At 37.4% G+C, this 21,155-nt stretch overlaps 2 protein-coding genes across 4 annotated transcripts in view; both read right to left on the bottom strand.

Annotated features, from left to right (window-relative positions):
* Nucleotides 1-907, bottom strand: part of grm8a (glutamate receptor, metabotropic 8a) — a 221,222-nt gene extending 220,315 nt beyond the window's left edge. The window contains exon 1 of the mRNA XM_073813888.1: nucleotides 773-907. The gene's annotated coding sequence lies outside the window, so the exon portion shown is untranslated. The remainder of the gene's footprint in view (nucleotides 1-772) is intronic.
* A 93-nt stretch (nucleotides 908-1,000) lies between these two features.
* Nucleotides 1,001-17,436, bottom strand: znf800b (zinc finger protein 800b). 3 transcript variants are annotated; one of them, XM_065273397.2, is made up of 6 exons: nucleotides 17,271-17,436; nucleotides 13,900-14,041; nucleotides 10,887-10,982; nucleotides 9,667-9,810; nucleotides 4,965-6,144; nucleotides 1,001-2,801 (listed from the first exon to the last, which is right to left on the bottom strand). In XM_065273397.2, coding segments are annotated over exons 2-6 (1,539 nt in total). In that variant the 5' UTR covers nucleotides 14,018-14,041; nucleotides 17,271-17,436; the 3' UTR covers nucleotides 1,001-2,800. The 3 variants fall into 3 exon arrangements, with proteins under 3 accessions (XP_065129469.1, XP_065129467.1, XP_065129468.1); XM_065273395.2 differs by lacking the exon at nucleotides 17,271-17,436 and adding an exon at nucleotides 16,517-16,644; XM_065273396.2 differs by lacking the exon at nucleotides 17,271-17,436 and adding an exon at nucleotides 16,330-16,445.
* Between the last annotated feature and the right edge of the window lie 3,719 nt (nucleotides 17,437-21,155).

The following is a 21,155-nucleotide window of genomic DNA, read 5'->3' as shown; positions in this document are numbered from 1 at the left end:
GATCCTATTATATTTTCTCCAAAAGGAGGCTTTCTCGTGGGAATCCACTGCGCTCTTGAAAGTGATAGAGAAGCTCTTTATCTCTTTTGCTGTCTCTTTCATGCAACTGTTGTTGGAAAATACCTCTTTAGTTTCCCGAAATCTCGTACAGTCGAAAGCCATTCAGAGTTTTTCGAAGGAACTTGTATCAAAGTATGAAAGGCACGACGCAGTCACGCCAAGACATGAACGCATTCAAGGGAATTCATCATTTTGCGCACCGTGCCGTCATAAAACACCAATACCTACACATACACAATACAGTGTATGAGTAAGAGTGTGCATTTACGCACATTGCTTTAGTGTAACGCAATGCACTGATGCACATACTTTATAATCCTCACAGCACGTCTTTTTTTTTTTTGAATGATCACCAAAACCACATTTCCCAAACGTATCATTGAAAGCGTAACTACTGCTTACGAAACAGAAAAGTGCTAATATCACGAAGAAGTAAATACAGAAATGCTAAATAATAATCCCAGTTAAGCTCCATAGAAACAAACAACTGTAGCATTCATTATGATGTAAAATTTAAATCAAATAAAATAAAATCACAATAATGACATGATAAATAACAGCAGAGCATATCATATTGGGTATTTCTTCTATACTTAATATCTGCAACAAAGAATCATATAAAATACATTTTATTTTTCCTAGCATATAATGGTAGTACAATAACAGTATTTTATAGTGTAATAATTTCAGATAGAAGTGCAGTAAATCTTACCTGCCTTCTGTTCTCAGATGAGGGTTTGTGGTGCTGAAATGAACAGCGCATGCAGAAGACATCGCCAAAATCCTTCCTGTGATTCCGAATGCGCTCTCTCTCTCTCTCTCTCTCTCTCTCTCTCTCTCTCCCTCACAAAGACACACTCTCATTCTCTCTCTCTCACACACACACACACACACACACAGGCGCGCGCGCGCACACACACACATCCCAGGTCTTAAATCAAGCACGCTCTCATTACAAAGGGTAAAATAGCACAAGTTAATTTCTTTCATTGAAAAATCCTTTCTTAACACGACTGAATAAAAAAGACAAGCAGTGTTGGGTGAGATTATTGCACTGCAGTTTAATTTACGGAACGAATAAAAACTATCACACTAATTTTAGTTATGATTGTTAATTTACTCAACCAGTCCGTGAGTTTATTTAACGCAGGTCGCATTCAATTTACCTGCAAACAATTCACACAACAATCCTAAACCATTTTCATCAATGCCATGACCAGACGTGCCAAACGTGCACTTACCTGCTTATTAAATCATTATTTTAGTAAATCTTCATTCAAGCAAAGTTAAAACTTTTTACCATCAGACATTCAGATCTTCTGGAAAGTTGTATACATTTTAATATATACGTATTTCCTGCACGAGGCGTTCTTTATAAGTGCACTACTGCCCTCTAGTGTTAAAAGATTTCACTGTGATTAATCCCAACCATATTTCTCAGCTCAGCCATTATGACCTAAATTATTTACTGAAGTTCCCCCAGGGAATTAAAGCAGCTAATGCTCTAACCCCTATAAATATAATCAATAATTTAATCTATTCAATATTCATCAGTTTCAGCTCACTGTGACCTTACAGTCACACTATACCAGCTGAGCATCAAAATCTAACAGCTGAAAATTAATGTAGCGTTTTAACGGAATTGACCCCGTTTCATTTAACATTACTATAATAATACACTTTCCGGGTCATTATCTATGTAATAAAGCTCAAGTCATTATTTTTGTGATTTACATACAATTATCCTAGAACATTTAGTTAAAATATACTTTTGATATCTTAAAGTCATGTCAAATATTGAAATGACACATATCATGCTTTGATGCTCCAAATCTCATTTTTAGATTATATTATAAGACTTTAGGATTTCACAGACAGGCGCACATATATTAAAATGCAAAAAGTGCCTCTAGCCCCTCCCTTCCAAGCGCCTGTAATCGAATTACTTTCATTGAATCCATAAAACTTTAATTCCCTTTTCTCGTTTCAAACTTAAAGAAATAAATGCATGTAGAGTCATTTTCTCTGTTTATTGTTGGTGAACAAATTAATATGAGAAATAAAACTTCTAACCGTTCATAACAGAGAAACAGTTGATGCTACTGATTTAATGAAAAAACTATTCAAAAGGTAAATAAACAGTGCCCAGACAAACTGATTTGCCTGCAGTACGAAAAGAGAAACGCTGGTCGTTTCCCCAGAGCAGGTGTCTGTTGAAACAAAACACAGTGTTTCTCTTATTGATTTCTCTCTGCTGTTTCCCACTAAACAAAAACTCCTGGATTTGACCCCAGACGTTTGGACTGAATAGCAATGAGTCCGTCGTGAATCAGTTGTCATTTCTCTCACAGAGATCATGCGTGGCTCTGAGCTCTTACTGGGGTCCCGGGCGCTCAGACAGCTTTCTTCAACAATCACTCAGCCACATTTCCACACAACACATAAAAACTGATAGCAGCAGTCAAATGGTAATCATATACATTTCATATTCTATTTAGAAGTGGTTAGAAAATGTCATGCCGTTTTTGTCACACTCCTTCATGCAGAGTATGTGTCGGGGGCATCAAACCAACAAAACCAACTCTTGGAAACCCCAAATAGAAATACTTCGGTTTCTCATACCTATTTGGTTAAATCAAGTCGTTTGTGTACACCGTTAGCCATTTATAAGATAGCATGGTTTTGTTATTAACTCTCCGCCTTTTTGATGTTGCTGCGAATCCGGTTTGTTGTCAGAGAATCTACGAAAGAAAGACAACACAAGGTTAGAAAAATACAACAGTACCATGGTAATACCATAATTTTGTTGAAAGGAAACAGTTTTATCATCGATTACACAACAGTCTATTTAAAGATAAGTCTTCCAATCGTTGACCATTTAATCACTTGTAACTCATCTTTGAAGGGACACTCCATTTTTTTTTTTTTTTTTTTGGAAAATAGGCTAATTTTTCAGCTCCTCTAGAGATAAATATTTGATTTTTACCGTTTTGGAATCCATTCAGCTGATCTCCGGGTCTGGCGGTACCACTTTTAGCATAGCTTAGCATAATCCATTGAATCTCATTGGTTATTATTGAGCGCGATGCTAATGGTCTAAAAAGTTTTGATATTTTCCTGTTTAACACTTGACTCTTCTGTAGTTTTTTCAGGCACTGCGTAATATCATTGCGCCTCCTGCAGCCATGTTACGGCAGCAAACTCCTTGATTATTACGCCAGAATAAGAGTATTGTTCCTAGCAATATCGGCCTAGAAAATCAAAACTTTTAAATTTCCGTCTTAGTACACTATGTAACTAGAAAAGGGTCAAGTTTTAAATAGGAAAAATATTCAAACTGTGGTTATTTTAGCGTGATGCTAATGGACTAATCAGATTCAATGGATTATGCTAAGCTATGCTAAAAGTGGTACCGCCAGACCCGGAGATCAGCTGAATGGATTCCAAAACAGTAAAAATCAAATGTTTAACTCTAGGGGAGCTGGAAAATGAGCCTCTTTTCCAAAAAATTGAATTGTCCCTTTAAGCATCATAATAATATAAGTAAAAGTGTCACAGTAATTTCTTTATGCTTGAATGTAACTACACCCAGGCTTCATTTAGTATAAGCAAATGAGTCTCTACTCAATTGCTCAGACTATAGATATAAATCTGTAAATTAGTCTCCGTCTGCACCACCTCTGACCATAGATATATGTCACTAGATGCTACGAATACACTACAAATAACTGCTACGTCCGGTTTCACAAAATGCATGTGAATTGCGCGTTTAAAGCACCCATTTTTTTTTTTGGACCGCTGATGTTAACAGGTTAGAACAATATCTGCAAAAATCTATGTCTACGTGGCATTTAAAAAATAATTGACGACAGCCATAAAATTTTTTGAAAAATAATGCACACCCAAGGTGCATTATTTTCAAATAATTCAAGAACCAGAGTCAATTATTTCTCTTATCCCACGGTTACCACAAACATTGCTCTGGTGCCTATTTTTAAGACATCTGACAGGTCAGGTGTGCATTTGTCTTATAATAAAACATATTATTTATAATGCATACCCATGGAACATTTCTCAACCAATCAGAATAAAGCATTCAACAGAAACGTGGTATAAAAGAACAATAACACATCTTCAGCCATGCTTATACTATGCGTAAAAAACTCTTAAGCCATGACGTCAACCGGTGATGAACAGTCAACCAGCCTCTGTGTTTTGTCATATTAGCGGTGCGAGGCTTCAGAGCCAGAGGATCAATAGAAAAGCTACTTGTCAGCATGACATACTAAGCATTAAGGGGGAAAAAATGTCAAAAGTGGACATGGACACCCAAGGCATCTCTGTCACCCTTATTTGAGGATAAGAGGTTAATGGTTAACACTGCCTGCCCGAGCCAAATGCTGTTACCAAGGACACAGGACAGACATCTTAATTGTTTCTCCCACCTCAAACGCACCCCATCACCGCTCAACCGGGCAAACCTTGAGGTCAGACCAGGAAGACCTCATTTCCAGCCTTGCTGTGGCTTTCATATTTCATTCTCATGTGCAGTAAATCCACCCTGGGATTTCTCTCATTGAGCTCTCATTTATCCAAATACTCTATGGCTAAATCTTTCTGGGAATTGTACACGTGTCCTAATGTTTTTGAGATTTTCATGAGTGATTGCGCTAGAAATTTCCCAACAACATCTGTAATCCCATGTAGCGGTATGGAAAAAAAAAAAATTTTAAATGGCGAGTGGGGTTATTACTGGTGTGTTTTGTGTCGTAAAATAAAACGTGAAAACATCTGTAGCTTGTGGTGACCCAAGATCTTTTATTAAGATTCAAAAAACTCTTTCTATAAAGCAGATGCTGTTTACAAGAGAGCTTCCGGATGGCAGAGAGATGGGAAACACTCACCAAAACACGACCTTTGATCTCGTGCGTACGCCTGCCGCACCCCCGCGTGCCATTTTCTGATGATTCCTCATGTGTAACACCAGATGCCTCTGCTTTCTGAAGCCCTTGCCACAGACGCTGCAGACCAGCATGGACTGCATGGCTTTACCTCTCGTGTCATCACGCTTTACTTGCGTTTTACCGCTAACCGTCTTCTTCCCCTCGGCCGTTTCACGACGTGCGTTTGGCAGCAGGTTCCTGCGTGTCAGATACGGAGAACTGTGGCTGGGGTTGAACTTGGCTTCTTGGCGATGCTGATCTTTGGTCTCAGTTTTGTTCAACACGGCCTCGGCAGGCGTCTTGATGGTGCTGTTGTCCAGCGACTGAGAGATTCTGCTCAGGTAGGCAGATTTCTTCTTGTGAAATTCGGAGAGATGCCTTACGACATCTCTCTTGCGGCGAGTCTTGTAGCGGCAAAGCGGGCAGCAGTAAAACTTGACGAAGAAGTCGGTGCCGTTGTCCGTGTGGAGCTCGATGTGCTTCGCCAGGTTCTGCTCCGAGCTGAAGGTCCGTCTGCAGAGCTTGCAGAAGCGCGTCTTCAAGTCAAAGCCCATGGAGTATATGGGCTTCCATGGGATTTTGTTCTCCTCTCTGGGACTCTTCTGACTTTGGGTATCACTAGATGAGCAACTGTTAGCATCTGGACTCTCTGGAGGTTTTCCATTGGCTATTTTCGTGGATACGGCGCAGTCAGAGGTGATGATCTTGTGGACTGTCCGCAGGTGTCTCTGAAGGTGACCTCGAACCTTGTACGTTCTGTTACAGAGGAGGCATCTGCAGGGGGATGAGTCTTCTTCGGTTCTCTCCTCAGATGAGAGCTGATTGTCCTGATGCTCCTCAGATATCACAGCATCTTCTGCACTTCGGCTTAATTTCCCTTCTTCCTCAATGCGATGATCATCTTCTTCTTCATTCATGCTGATGTCGTCCGTGTTTGGCTGATGGTGAGTCCAGCCGTCTGTGCTGGTGTGGTTGGGGCTCTGGGATGAAGGTGGCAGGTCTTCCTCCGTGGACAGATACTGAAAAACTGCATTCTGGTTACCATCAATGGGCTCCAGTCGGAGAAAATATTCCTGCCCATCGGAGCGAGGATAGACGGCCTCCAAAAGCTCTTTGATGCTTTTGCCTTCTGCAGAAGAGTCTAAGACACAAACAAGAAACAGATCCATGATAAAAATCAACTCATGTAAATAACAGCTTGATGCGCTGTGATAAAACTCATTGGCCCTCATTTATCATTCTTGCGTAGAAACGGGCGTATATGTTGGCGTAAGATTATGCTTACACTCCTCTCACCGCCTGATTTATGAAACTGTGCGTACCGTTGATATTCAGGTGTACGCAATATCTGCCCTTCATAAATGCCGCGGCCGAAAACGAGCGTCATTAGAATAACAAGCCCATATAAATTCAAGTCTCCGCCTCCCCCACGCCCTCATTTTACGCCATTGACACACGAAAAGACGGCAAAGAAGAGAAACCGGGGAAGTGAAAAGAAACAAAATTGTTTTATTTGGCAGTTTAAAGAGTGGGATTAAAGACACATTAATAATTGGATGACAATTTGTAATATTCTTATTATTATTTTTATTATTAATTGATATTTAGAAGAATAATTATTTATTATTATTATTATTTACTGTTGCCTACATCTAAATTCTATGTCTGCTTAATGGTTCAGTTAATTTTTTTTTATATAATATTTTAAAATGATGTAGTAACTTTTGTAGTGTGTTGTTCTGTATTTACATACAGTTGTTTGTTAGCTGTATCTTAGATCCAGTTTGATACGGAGCTCCGGATATAATTCAAATTAACAATTTGTTTCCACGACATCCACATGTTTTAGCTAAGCTAATTCATAATTTGAAGTAATAATAATTGTAATAGTAATTACGAAATATTCTAAATATTATAATAATTAATTCCAAGGAACAAACTGTTGAATATTGGGAACAAATTTTAAATTTATGGCCATACTTTAGACTAAATAAGAAAAAGAAGTGTCCATAGCATAAAAAATTATTCGTGGCCATAATTTTGTCCGCATGTCATCATGATCGGATTTACGGCTCCATTCAACACAAGCATTTTACCTTACCTCATCTGTATTTATTTATCATCGAATGGTACGTAACTAGCTTACCTTTTATTGCATTACCATGTTTTCGTAGCACATCCTTGTGCTTTCTTGCAATGTGCCGCTTCAGATTACAGGAAGAATATTTGCTAACTCTTTACAGTCTCTCCGCAGTCCCTTTCAATTTTTTCTTCCTGCTCAATCTTAACTTTGATTTTTACTTTAAATTTATGTATAAGGCTTGAATTCCATAACTTATTGCTAGACGTTTTTACAGATTCTCGAACTAGCAAATTATCAAAGGGCGTTCTGGGTTCAACGAGCGGTGCTGAGGGAGCGGAATTTTCGGAAAGGCGCTTTGATGGTAATATTACCGCACCGCTCAACGCTCCGCTCCCACTAAGCTCCGTTCACATGCTCGCTCTGAAACATCAGGTAAAGCGCACAGGCTCTCAACTGAAGGAATACATAGGCCTATGCATACAAATCAAATGCTTTGGTAAAGTCTCACAAATTGAACATTGTTGCATAAAAATAAACACTGAAGTTTATAATTACTATGTTTTTTACAGTGGGTCATAATATATCATATATTTTAGTTTGTCAGTACGTTTTGTGGTGTTAGGAAGTTTTTGCGCATTTCTGCACTAACTCAAAATGTGCGTACACCACCTCCTGAGCTGGCGTAGGATTTGAGCGTGCCGTACGCCAACGTCCATATTGATAAATCTCAAAGTCACCGTGGTTTTGGGTGTACGCAAGGTGTACGCTGGAAATTTGGTGTACGCACTTTTGATAAATGAGGGCCACTGTCTTAATGGTTATTTAATTGTAACGGCTGTCATCAGAAGCATTAACACATTAACTTATGAACACCCATCAACTATTCAGTAATCTGCTACTGAGTTTAGCCAATCAAAATAATGGAAAACATCCCCGTTCATCAATATTTTACTATGTTCTTACCTCAACTTAGATAAATTAATACATACCTATCTTTATTCAATGCGTGCACTTAATCTTTGTACAGCGCATCTTGAATATGTTAGCATTTAGTCTAGCCCCATTCATTCCTTAGGATCCAAACAGGCATGAATTTAGAAGTGTTTTAATTTGTGCCACCATACTTACTCGTGTAACTACTTTAAATAGGAAAAACATGGAAGTGTTTGGTGGCTTCTAAATTCATCCATGTTTGGATCCTAAGGAATGAATGGGGCTAGGCTAAATGATAACACGCATTGAAAAAAATTATGTATTAAGTTGAGGTAAGAACATAGTAAAATATTGAAAAACGGTGGTGTTTTCCTTAAACACAATTCTCAAAGGTACAGTAGGAAAAAAGGTCATGGGTTCAATCCCAGGGAACACACATGCAGATCAGACAGTGGATAGAAATTGACGTATATTACGTAAACCAGTGGTTCTCAACCCCAGTCCTCGGGCCCCCCCTCCCAGAATGTTTTGGATGTCTCTTTATATGAAACTCCTGATTCCACTCATCAGGCTCCTTTCAGAATAGCTGTGTCCCAATTCAAGGGCTGCAACCTTATAAGCATGAGACCTTAAAAGGTGAGCACTCGGTCTTTCAAGGTGGAAGCCTCAGAAGTTCGCGAAGAGAACTGAAATGAGACGGTCTAACCTTCGAAAGACCCATAATTGGCGTCACCTGCTGCACGCGCCCACCGTGCCTGTCAGCAGGACACAGCTGAGACGTTTCTGACTTATTAAAATAAATTTGAAATCAGAAAAATATGAATTTATTTTAAAAAAAGACACGTTGATGTAGATTAAACTACTTAACAGTAAATCAAATTAATCAACCTTAGAAATATATGCAAAATCAAAAGAATAATATTAACACAAAACATTACTTATAATACTAAAAATGTGACAAGAGAAAATGTTTTCTGATAAATACACTTTTATTTAATAAAGGTTTTGTTTATTTTAAAATACCAACCCATTATATGCAGCCGTTGCAGACGCGCAATGAATCTTAGGATATCCTCGGCTGTTAAGGATCCATTCGTTCTATCCTTAACAGCGCGGAGAAATGAGGACGCATTTTAAGTCTTCATTCTAAGCATCCTTTGAATTGGGACGGCCTTACCAGCCTCAAGTCGCGCTGCTGTGACGCAATCGGTCTTAAAATACGTCCTTAGAAGGTCGAAGCCTTTGAATTGGGACACAGCCAATGTCTGAAACATTTCCTTAATAAACACACTAACAAGCTGATGAACTGAATCAGGTGTTTTATATATGGAGACATTTAAAATGTTCTGGGGGGGGGCGAAAACTGGAGTTGAGAACCACTGATGTAAACCATGACTGATTTATTAGTAACCTTAACTAACAGGGCAACTTGTAAATAAGTAACTGCATAACAAATATAAGCTAGATTTGATCGTTTGCCTATTTTTCACCAAAATCACACTTAGGCATTTGCAATTACATAAAAACAACAGAATCAACACATCAACCCTGAACGCCTTCATTAAAACTGGAGGATCTTGGTTAACTCAACATTGTTCTCTTGAGAACAGAAGACAGGAAAAATCTCAAACAGTTTGTTTTACTAACCCTCAGATTCAGGATGTCTGGGGAGACAATAAACCTCCTTGTGTTTGATCAGATTGGGAAGACCACGGAAGAGACTGCGACAGACTTTACATTCAAAGATCGTGTCCACTTCTTTCAAGAGGATGTGTTTTAACTGTGCAGTACCTGCAAACAGACACAAGAGGACAGCGATGACACTTACTGTCAATTGCATGAATTCTTCACACGATTCTACAGGATCATAAGGCGAGGAAGGGTATGTGAAGAGTTTGGTTCCAAAATGCAATAAATCCATTATGACATTTTTCTGTAAAAATGTGTTTTCTATACCAAAAAAAGGACGAGATGAAAAACGCTATTTTCTGTTACAAACTTTCACATAGCATCTTTAGGTTATAATAACATGAAAAATAAAAATCCATTACTTGATTTTCAAAGATTATTAATTATTATAATACTTATTATTTCTTACACAAAATGCAAAGTTTTTTTTTCAAAATTTCTATAAATCTATTGAATCAATATATAAAGGTGCATTCATCTTTGCCATGTTATATTCATTTAGTTTGACTAGTGGTATACACTGATTAAAAAAAAATCAACATTAATTGCATAAATCAAAACATTTACTTTGTCATATTAAGAACACTGTATAATTGCTGCGGTTATACTTGGGACGTCGTCACTGAACTTTTTTGACAGCGATCAGCTGTAAAATGTTTTGGTCCTGCTTGATTTTCATTGACTTTGAGTAAATGATTGAAAGTTTTTCATAAGATCCCCTGGGGTCAATTTGTTAGCACGACAGAAGCTTGATGCTGTGGTGAGAACAATCAACAGCCGACATTTTTCCGTCACCCGAGTGGCTTATGTTTCTTCCACGCCACAGGAAACCACCCAGGTTTATCAAAACCATCTTTTGTTTGTTGATCACGAAGTACAAAGAACTGTAAATGAGGAAAACTAGGATTCTGTGTTTATTCAAAGTGCCGCCATTATTGTTTACAATGCGTGGAATGGTGCGCTGTGATTTGTTAAGTGGATTTATTGCATTCTGCAGAGAAGGAGGACTGGTGTTTGTAGAGTTTTGGGAAAAAAGGGAGAAAAGATGACAGAATAACACAGCGGATATTTTTAATACTGACCTGATACAATACTGATATTGGTTGTAACAAATTTTTTTTAAATGGCGTTTATCGCGTTTTGGAACCAAACTATTCATGTGATGCAATATACGCCACCTGTCCGAAAGCATTCGATAATCTGTTGGATTCCAGATTTGGAAGTTTCCAGTGGTCTCTGGAGCAGAGGAGGATCCCCAACTTCTGTCGAGTTTACTGCAAAACATAACACAACACAACATAGTTCAGTCAAATATATGCATGCTGCTTAGGCTTGCATAGAGGCAGAAAGTTTCCAGTAAATTTCCAAAAAACTTATCATGGAAACTTAATCTGGGGAATTTTGGAAATATTCCAAATTGGAAACTTAACAGGAAATTATGGTATTTGGGAAACTATATCATATACAAACAGACATGCATGCAAGGTAATAATGTTTTTTTAAAATAACATCCTGATTAATTAATTCTTTCATTGAGTAACACAAAAAAGCATAATAAACATTATTATAGAGACAGAGCGCAGCACGTCATAACCTGAAAACCACGCCCACCGGTGGGGAAACAATCCAACCGTCTCCATTGACTTTGTATTGCGAGAGGCTGCCTCCTTGTAATTTCTGGCTTATAACAAAAAACAGAATAATGCCTAAAAGCTGCTGTGTGACAATATGTACAGCTAACAAGCCAAAGAACCCAGAAATAAGTTTTATAAGCTGTCGAGCCGTAAAACTCAGCCTTTAAGGAGAAAAAAGTGGATCGCCGACTACGTTTCCCCCTAGTGGACGCAGTTCTTCTAATATGAGTACTATGAAAAGTTGCCTGTTTCCACTTTTGTGTCTTTAAACGCTCGTTTTTTGAGGTCGACAGCTTATAAAAACTTATTTCTGTTTTTTTTTGGCTTGTTAGCTGTACACCTTGTCACACAGCAGCTTTTAGGCATTATTCTGTTTTTAAGTTTAATCTGTAAATAAGTTTTTATACGCTGTCGACCACAAAAAACGAGTGTTTAAAGACACAAAAGTGGAAACAGGCAACTTTTCAAAGTACTTCTATAGACCGTTTCAGCAGTAACAACATAAACAAGCGGCTGTCGCATTCCGCACGTAACTTCCGGTAAACTCCGCTAAGAATAAATAACAAAAAAGTTCTTTAAACGTAGTTTATTTATACAACAAGCAAAAAAACAACACATTTTTGGTTTTAGGAAACCAAAACGACGAGGCGTTTGTTCAAGAGCTCAGTTTAGCAACTAGTCAGACCATTAAAAACAAAACGAAACCGGAAGTAAGGTTCGGATCCAGACGTGTATCGCGTGCATCCGATGAAACCGTCTATTAGTAGAACTGTGTCCACTAGGGGGAAGCGTAGTCGGCAATTCACTTTTTTCTCCTTAAAGGCTGGGTTTTACGGCTCGACAGCTTATAAAAACATATTTCTGGGTTCTTTGGCTTGTTAGCTGTACATATTGTCACACAGCAGCTTTTAGGCATTATTCAGTTTTTTTGTTATAAGCCACAAATGACAAAGAGGCGGCCTCTCGCAATACAAAGTCAATGGAGACGGTTGGATTGTTTCCCCCCGGTGGGCGTGGTTTTCAAATTTGCATAACTGCGCTCTGTCTCTGTAATAGTGCTAGCTTACATCCAGGGGGTGTGGCCTCTAAGGCCCTTCATAAAGCAGTGTGCTGTGTGCATGTGACTGAGGAATGTGCAGGGTAGAAATTCAACTGAAACTGCATTTAATCGTGTTGTTTTAAACAAAATTATGCTGCAAGATTTTTTTAAACTACATTTAAGTCCCCTGTTTTAGGCAACTTTTTTCAAATTCCTAGTTTATTCCCATATTTTTCATGGAAAGTTTCAAGCCTTGAAAGTTCCCAGAAGTTTGCAACCCTAAAAAATATTTACCAGACATGCAGATGGATATTTTATAAAATCCCACGTGAGATGATATACTGCATTACCTGCTTAACACTGTGAAAGTTTGAAAAAGTGTAAAACTACAACTAAATGTAAACATACTGAAAATGTAGTAATGAATGAATGCATTTGTAATGATTTGTCTATGATAAGTTAAGCTGTTGTGGTTTCAGGTATAAGGAGGTCATTATTCAGGTAGTTATTATAATGCAACTTAAAGCGACACTATGTTATCATCAACTCGACAGTCCATCAGACAGCATCACCTCTTAAAAACTCATTATCCACAAACGATGGCCGTGTTTTTATTTTTCACGGATATAAGTGATATCCATTTACGCTCTCATCTTCAGCTTGCAAACCAAGACTTTATTAAAGTCTACATTATTGATGCCCTTTGCCTGCGACTGTCGAGATGAAAACGTCTGCCTCTGAAACAAAGGCTTTGATTTAATACAGATTCACTTTTCCGAGGAATGCACCTGATAGTTTCTCTTCTGTTCGGTACATGGATGTCAATATTTAAACTGAAGACTTATAAATAATAAAGCCACGTAACCTGTGGGGCTATTACAGAGATGATTACTATGAGTGGTGCTTGCAAAAGCTTTGCTACTAGATTGACAATAGATTTCAAGAGACAAGATTATAGAGGATAATCGTTTGACTTATACTACAGCCCTACAAACAAAAACTCCTATCATCTGTGATGATACAAGGCTATAAAGCATCAGATAAAGAGATGGTGCTGATGGATTTATAACTGGACCAGCAAGCTTTGTTTTGAACAGCCCTGAGAGACTCGCCTTATATAAGAGATGTTTAATGGTAGCCTGTGAGTGAATAGCTAGAAGCTTTTTTTGTGGCATACACGCGAGTCAGTACATGTATGTATTCTCATTTAACTTTAGGGTCAGGGGGTGGGGCGTGACCTCTCCTCTTCAGGGGCTTAGAGACTTTGGTGACCCCTACTGAGTGAGCAACAATAGCTGGCAGTGGAGGAAACTGCTGTAATCTTCTCTGACCCTCTCGGACCTCTGGCTGTCAGGAAAGATCAGTCAGGATCAAGCGCTATTGAAATGCATTCACTGCTGTTGGGATTTCTCTCTCCTTACGGAGGTTACCGATGTGACTTTCAGAGTTTGTTGGTGCTTAGATGGACCTTTCTAATAGACTCAAAGTACAACAGACTCAAGAGAGAAAGAAGCTTACCCAAAGTCTTGCTTGCGTGGTCTGGTCCGGGCACGACGGCCTCATCCGTGAGGTCATCAGTCTGACAAGACTTCTCATTGGCCGGCATCGCGCAGGCTTCGGATATGGGCTCCTCCATTTCCAGTCGGCTTTAAACGGGCCTCTGTAAACAGATCAATACTCTAATCTAGATTCAAGGATTCACGATTTATGAGTTTGACTTTCTACAGTCTTCCTGTAGCTCAGTTGGTAAAGTAATGCATTAGCATTAGTTTAATGTTTGTGCACACATGTGTAAATACAGCATCATTGTCTGGTCATTCACACTGTTATTCAAATGCACCATCAGATGTCAATGTATTGTAATGAGATCATGAGGTCACAGCCCAGCTCTGTATAATCACTTACAAAGTGACACAGATATACCACTGGTCTAACTAAACTCAATCCATGACACAGTATTAAACGTTTGGGTAAGAAAGTTTCTTCATATAGGGTCGGTTTCTTGAACAGAGATTATCTTAAAACAGGACTAGGCCTTAGATTAATTTGGAATTAAAACTAATTTTAACAAACATGTGCATTTTAAGGCAAACAAATGGCACTGTTGTATTTTAAGATATGTCAGTGCAAATTGTTTTCAGTTTGGACAGCTCTGTTTAAAATTTTTTAGTCTAATCCCTGTCCGGGAAACAGCCCCATAGAGTTGTTGTGAGCAGTGTGTCCTCTGCTGCCCTCTGCTGGAGCTCGCACTATAAAGTCAAATGAAAGTTAAAGGCATTCCTCTGATCCTTCACTAAAACACGCTGGGTTATTTTCAAACCAGCTGCCTACATTGGGTCTAACAGGGAGGAATTCAGCCACTGGGTTAAATTATGTTTATATCTGATCCAACAATGGGTTAAAAACAAGCCATCTTTTTGGGTTGAAATTAAAACACTGGGTTTTTCCCATTTTTGACCCAATTGATGGGTTCAAAATCACAGCGTGCATTTATCTATTTAGGTGATGTTTATAATGAAGTTGCATCAAAGACTTACAAATGATATTTATACATGTATTACAGTAGAAATATACAGAGAAACAAGTTAGACAAGTTACTATTTCAGTTTACCAGTTACTTTCCTGGAACACAACATCAGATGGACTTGACCTTTTAATGATTGACTAACTTCAAAACATAAAAATTAAAAAGAGAAAAAAAAACTTTAGTCGATAGCTAATCTGAATATCCGTGTAAACATGAATGGTGCTTTGGTCCTTGTAAAGGTGCTATGTCCACCAGTCACCTTCACTTCAAGTGAGGTAAAGTGTACTGCAACTTATTTGACTAACTTTTGCAAAACATCTAATTAAATTTTACTTCTATACCGCTTGCAAAGCAGCTTTATACAAATCTCATGAATCTCAACCCTTTTTTTTATTTTAAGGCCAATGTCCACAACAATATTTGGGGGCTTTGGCATAACCAGAAACATGTTTTTTTTAAACTAACATAACATCTTGCTTTTTATTTGTTTTAGCTTATTTTAATGCTTGTTTTGTCTATATCATTGTAAGTCATATTGAGGCCCTCTTGTAAGTTTTTTGAGGCCCCAGACCCCAGGTTCAAAACAAATAGTAGAAACATAAGAAATAACAGTATAGAAATATATATGGCAACGTAATAATAGAAAACAAAAATTATATAAATGATATTCAGATCTGATATCTAACAGCACATAAAAGTGTATCATTTTATATCTGAGTGAATCCTCTCGGCGTGTACCGTGTACAATATCACCTACATCGGGTTATTCTGGCGTCACGCGACAATGCATTGCGTCACATCCGCGCATTTAATGACAACAACAACAACTCTTAACGATGACGCGTGACTACATGCTTAATTTATAAAACGAAGTGATTTTTAACCTGCATGTTATCCAACTGGACACACTGTTGTAAGTTAGTTTAGAGATAGCAAGCGTGCGCAAAACACGTGACGCGTGTATATGACACTTTATACGCATTTGAATCTGTTTTAAAAGCAAAACAAACTCATTCTTACGAAACAACTCGATTACTTCATTATTCTTGAAATCTCCTGGGCATTGCTGTAACTGTCGACTCTAAAATAAGTGTTAAACTACAAAAAACACAACAAACTACAAAACTCAACGCGCTTCAGCTACAACAGACCTGGTGCGTGGCGTAAAAGCGGACTGACGCCCTCGAAAAAGCATGAGATCTATCAATAAATACACAAAATAAACTTTATAACCCATTAACACAGACAGAAACACCGAAACGCTGATGCGCGAGTCTGAGACCGCCGCGCTTCGCTCCCGGTTGCGCGCGGCGCTGGAGAGCCTTCCGCCTTTGCGCGCGCTCTCCTGACTTACATTTGACGCAGATCTCAATGAAACGACACATAATACTAACACTAACAGTTACTTTAATCCAACTTACTCGCTAGAAAGCAGTCAAACGGCACGATGAGTCGAAACCGAGCCGTCTGTTCAACCACAGACACGACAAGAGCACCATGACGCCATTTTCTGTCGCGCTCGGGAAGGAAACGCAACGCTTTTACGCGTTTAAAAGACACACAAAGCAGTAAATCACAGACAGTCAGTATTAAATAAACGTCGCTTACGTTGTTTTGACGGATAGCATGCGCAGATTTCTTGTGTATGAGCTTCAGGACTGCTCTACGCCTCCAAACGCTTCAGTGAGACTCCGGTAGCAGCAGCAGCACATGCACTGGTGTCGATCAGCGTGCTGTAACCTAATGGTTAAAGATCTGGGCAGGTCACTTAAGGGTTGTGGGTTCGAACCTCATACGTGTCGATACCTCAGCACGACCGTTTCGTTTACCATTACACTTGTTCAGTCCAAGTTATTAGTTTATGAAGTTAGTTGTAAATCACTTTGGACAGAACTAACTCACAAGTTATGACTCAAACCAAATGCCAATACAAATATGGTTTAAGTTTTTCATAGAATGCAAAGTGCATTTCAGAGATGGTTTGGCACAAGAGGAATGCAATAACGCTTTTCACTAACGTTAACTCACTAATGTTATATCGTTTAACTACTAAATGTTTATGTTATTCGTTTCATATTTGTACGTTTTTATTAATATCTGAACGCTCTGAAGTTTTAGTAAAACATTTAGTAAAACATTTTAGTAAAATACCTCATAACCTTTTTGCTTTTATGCATACCTATGAATTGGTATGTAACATACACACAACACCTCCATACTAATGCTGTTACACAGATAACTTAACAGAACTACAGACAGACAGACGCGAATATATTTAAATATTATAGAGAAAATAACTTATAGTATAAGATACTAAGTACTGATATGAGAATGATTAATAATCTAACTTGAAGTAACTTACCCTGACGTCAGGTGCTGGATCGTTGCGTTGCTAGGAGACCACCACCCGAGATTCGCGCGCCAAAATTCATTTATGCAAGCACGTGTGTATCTGTTGTTTACGAGCTCGTGCACGTCTAGAAGGTCGGGCACAACTCTGCAGAGATTGGACAGATAGATAGATAGACAGACAGCGCATAGATAGATAGATAGATAGATAGATAGATAGATAGATAGATAGATAGATAGATAGATAGATAGATAGATAGATAGATAGATAGATAGATAGATAGATAGACAGACATACAGACATACAGACATACAGACAGATTTATAGAGCAGATAGATAGACAGATACAGCAAATAGATACACTGGAAAAAATAAAAGCTGGATTTACTTGAAATATAGTGCATCATTTTTTAATCCACTTTTTTAAGTAAATCCAGCATATTATTTTTTCAGTGTTTTTTTCAAAACATTTTTTGATAGATAGAGCAGATAGACAGACTAAACAGAGCAGATCGATAGATAAGATACATAGATAGAAAGACATACAGAGCAGAGATAGACAGGCAGAGCAGATAGATAGACAGACAGATATATAGAGCAGATAGCTAGATAGAAAGGCTGGACAGAGCAAATCGATAGATAGATAGATAGATAGATAGATAGATAGATAGATAGATAGATAGATAGATAGATAGATAGATAGATAGATAGATAGATAGATAGACACATAGAAAGACATACAGCGCAGATAGACAGATATATAGAGCAGATATAGACAGGCAAAGCAGATAGATAGATAGACTTTCTGAGCAGAAAGAGAAGATAGACAGATATATAGAGCAGATAGATAGACATATATAGAGAGCAGTTAGACAGATATATAGAGTAGATAGACAGATATTTAGAGCAGATAGAGGAGATGGACAGATAGATAAAGCAGATAGACAGATATATAGAGCAGATAGATAGACATATATAGAGAGCAGTTAGACAGATATATAGAGTAGATAGACAGATATTTAGAGCAGATAGAGGAGATGGACAGATAGATAAAGCAGATAGACAGATATATGGAGCAGATAGACAGAATAAATAGACAGATATAAAGAGCAGATAGACAGATAGATAAAGTAGATAGACAGATAGATAAAGCAGATAGACAGATAAATAGAGCAGATAGACAAATATATAGAGCAGATAGAAAAATATATAGAGCAGATAGATAGACATATATATAGAGCAGATAGACAGATAATATATAGAGCAGATAGACAGGCAGAGCAGACAGACAGATAGACTGTCTATTTGAGCAGATAGAGAAGATAGACAGATATATAGAGCAGTTAGATAGATAAAGCAGATAGAGTAGACAGACAGTTGGATAAAGCAGATAGACAGATATATAGAGCAGATATACGGATAGATAGATAGACAGATATATAGAGCAGATAGACAGATAGATAAAGCAGATAAACAAATAGAGCAGATAGATATAGCAGATAAGACAAATAGATAGAGCAGATAGACAGATATATAGAGCATATAGACAGATAGATAAAGCAGATAAACAAATATATAGAGCAGATAGACAGATATATAGAGAGCAGATAGACAGAGTAGATAGACAGATATAAAGAGCCGACAGACAGATATCTAGAGCAGATAGACAGATAGATAAAGTAGATAGACAGATATAAAGAGCCAATAGACAGATAGATAGAGCAGATAGACAGATATATAGAGCAAATAGATAGATAGATAAAGAGAGAGATGGTTTATTGATGGACCGAGACAGATAAATAGACAGAAATAGACAGAAAGATAAAAAGTGATGATGGATAGAAACAGACAGATATTTTGTAGACTTTCTACAAAATACATCAACAAACCATAAAAGTAAAGAAAATGGGATGATGGTAAACATTTTTTTTACCAAAGCATCAATGCATTAATGTTTAATACTTGAACATCAAAAAGCTTCACAACTCAAACTTTAACCCATGAATCAACAGGTACAGAGTTGTGCAACACTGGCTTCTTAATTGTTTTGCATGAAGCTTTTTGTAAACAAATACTCTGTACAGACACTCGCATAAAAATCAAGAATGCAGGAAAGCAGGTAAGAAAACTGTATTTCTGTAACAGCTGAAATGCAAAATATCATCAAACCTGTAAATACACATCTATATTGAGAACGTATGGGCCAACAGGACACAGACTGTATAAAGGACATGGACGCATCTGTTAGGAAGGAGATCCTCATCTTATTCATTGATGGTTTTTGAAGAAAAGTCCAGGTATAAAAATAAGGCCTTAATAATTACTATTTGTATGGCTGGGTCAAGCGTACGCACTGCAGGTACGACTTTAGACATTTAAATAAAAGTGAAGTTTACAAGGGCAGGTAGACATCAGGGTGCAGTGTTATGACAAATAATCCTTTTTACCAAAAACGTTACATTCACTTATAATGGCAAAGTAGTAGTATGCACACATATAAGACAATACATGTACTTACATAAATCAGTATATGAAATAAACCGCTCAGTGGAAAACACAATGAATTAAATCTTCTGTATCGCTTCAGGCGAATGAAGAATTTCAACAATCAAATCCATATAACATTAGGTGAATGAAGGAAAGAAACTGACAGGATTGAAAAATTACCAAAATAAAAGTCCTGGTAAATAGGGCTGCATAATGATTAATCACAATTAATCTTTTGCAGAAACTAGAATAAAGGTTTTTGTTTACATTATATATGTTTGTGTACTGTTTATATTAATTACGCATAAATAAACACACATGCATGTTTATATTTAAGAAATATTTACATGTGGATATAGATGTGTATATTTATATTATATATAAATACTTATATATAGATATCATTTTCTTAAAATTATACATGCATGTGTGTGTATTTATACATACACGTAATTATTAAACACAATACACACAAATATATGATGTAAACAAAAACTTTTATTCTGCAAACGATAAGTTGTGATTAATCATTATGCAGTTTTACTGATAAACATCGAAAACAGTATTGAAGGAATAAAACAACATATGTCATAATAAAAGAGAAACCAAAATAAATTAAAATATAGACAAATATAGAGCTATGCTATGATATATAACGGAAACAGTTTGAAATAACATTCATTCATTTATTCATAATCTAAAGCACTTCTCAATTTAGGGATGCATTCAGTCGACCTCCTGTAAAGCGCTGTACCACAAATAAGATTTCCAGGTTTCCACAGTTTCATATTGAAACATAATAAAATTATGACCATATTAAAATTGCATTTATTTTTAAACTGTGAAAATTCACACAGCAATGAGTTCATCTTTGATTCCCGTTGTACTTTTTTTAAACTCGCACCACAATTCTGAAAAAAAAAAAATAATAACTCTGAATAAAAGACCTCATGTGACTGACATGCAATGGTTAAAGGTCAAATAAAACATCCAAGCTGTCCTCCAACACCTCTTTTCTCTATGAATAACAGGCGTGGATTGGGGATCAGCACACATAAAATATTACAGCGCTAACTTCACAAGGAAGCACTTAACCCTTAACCTGTGATGTTTAAGGGATCTGGGGCTGGTTTAAGCTCTGACCTATGGACAGTTTCACATTAATAGCAAGGCAACACGGTAAAAATCCAACACGTGGGGTAAAAATCTGTCGTCGCGAACGAGCGCTGACTGGATCACAGAGAGTCACGTGTCTACACATGTGCGGATTTAACAACTAGGATTATTTATCTTCATAAATTCATATATCCAAAATTTTTATAAATAAGAGTATTAAAATCCTGAAAAATATGACAGAAAAGTGCAAACAGGGATCTTTACAGATTCTGACGTATTTTGTTTAGGCTAAAA

Source organism: Paramisgurnus dabryanus, chromosome 1 (assembly GCF_030506205.2).
Source record: "Paramisgurnus dabryanus chromosome 1, PD_genome_1.1, whole genome shotgun sequence".
Lineage (NCBI taxonomy): Eukaryota > Metazoa > Chordata > Actinopteri > Cypriniformes > Cobitidae > Paramisgurnus > Paramisgurnus dabryanus.
This window is presented reverse-complemented; position numbering and strand designations above follow the sequence as displayed.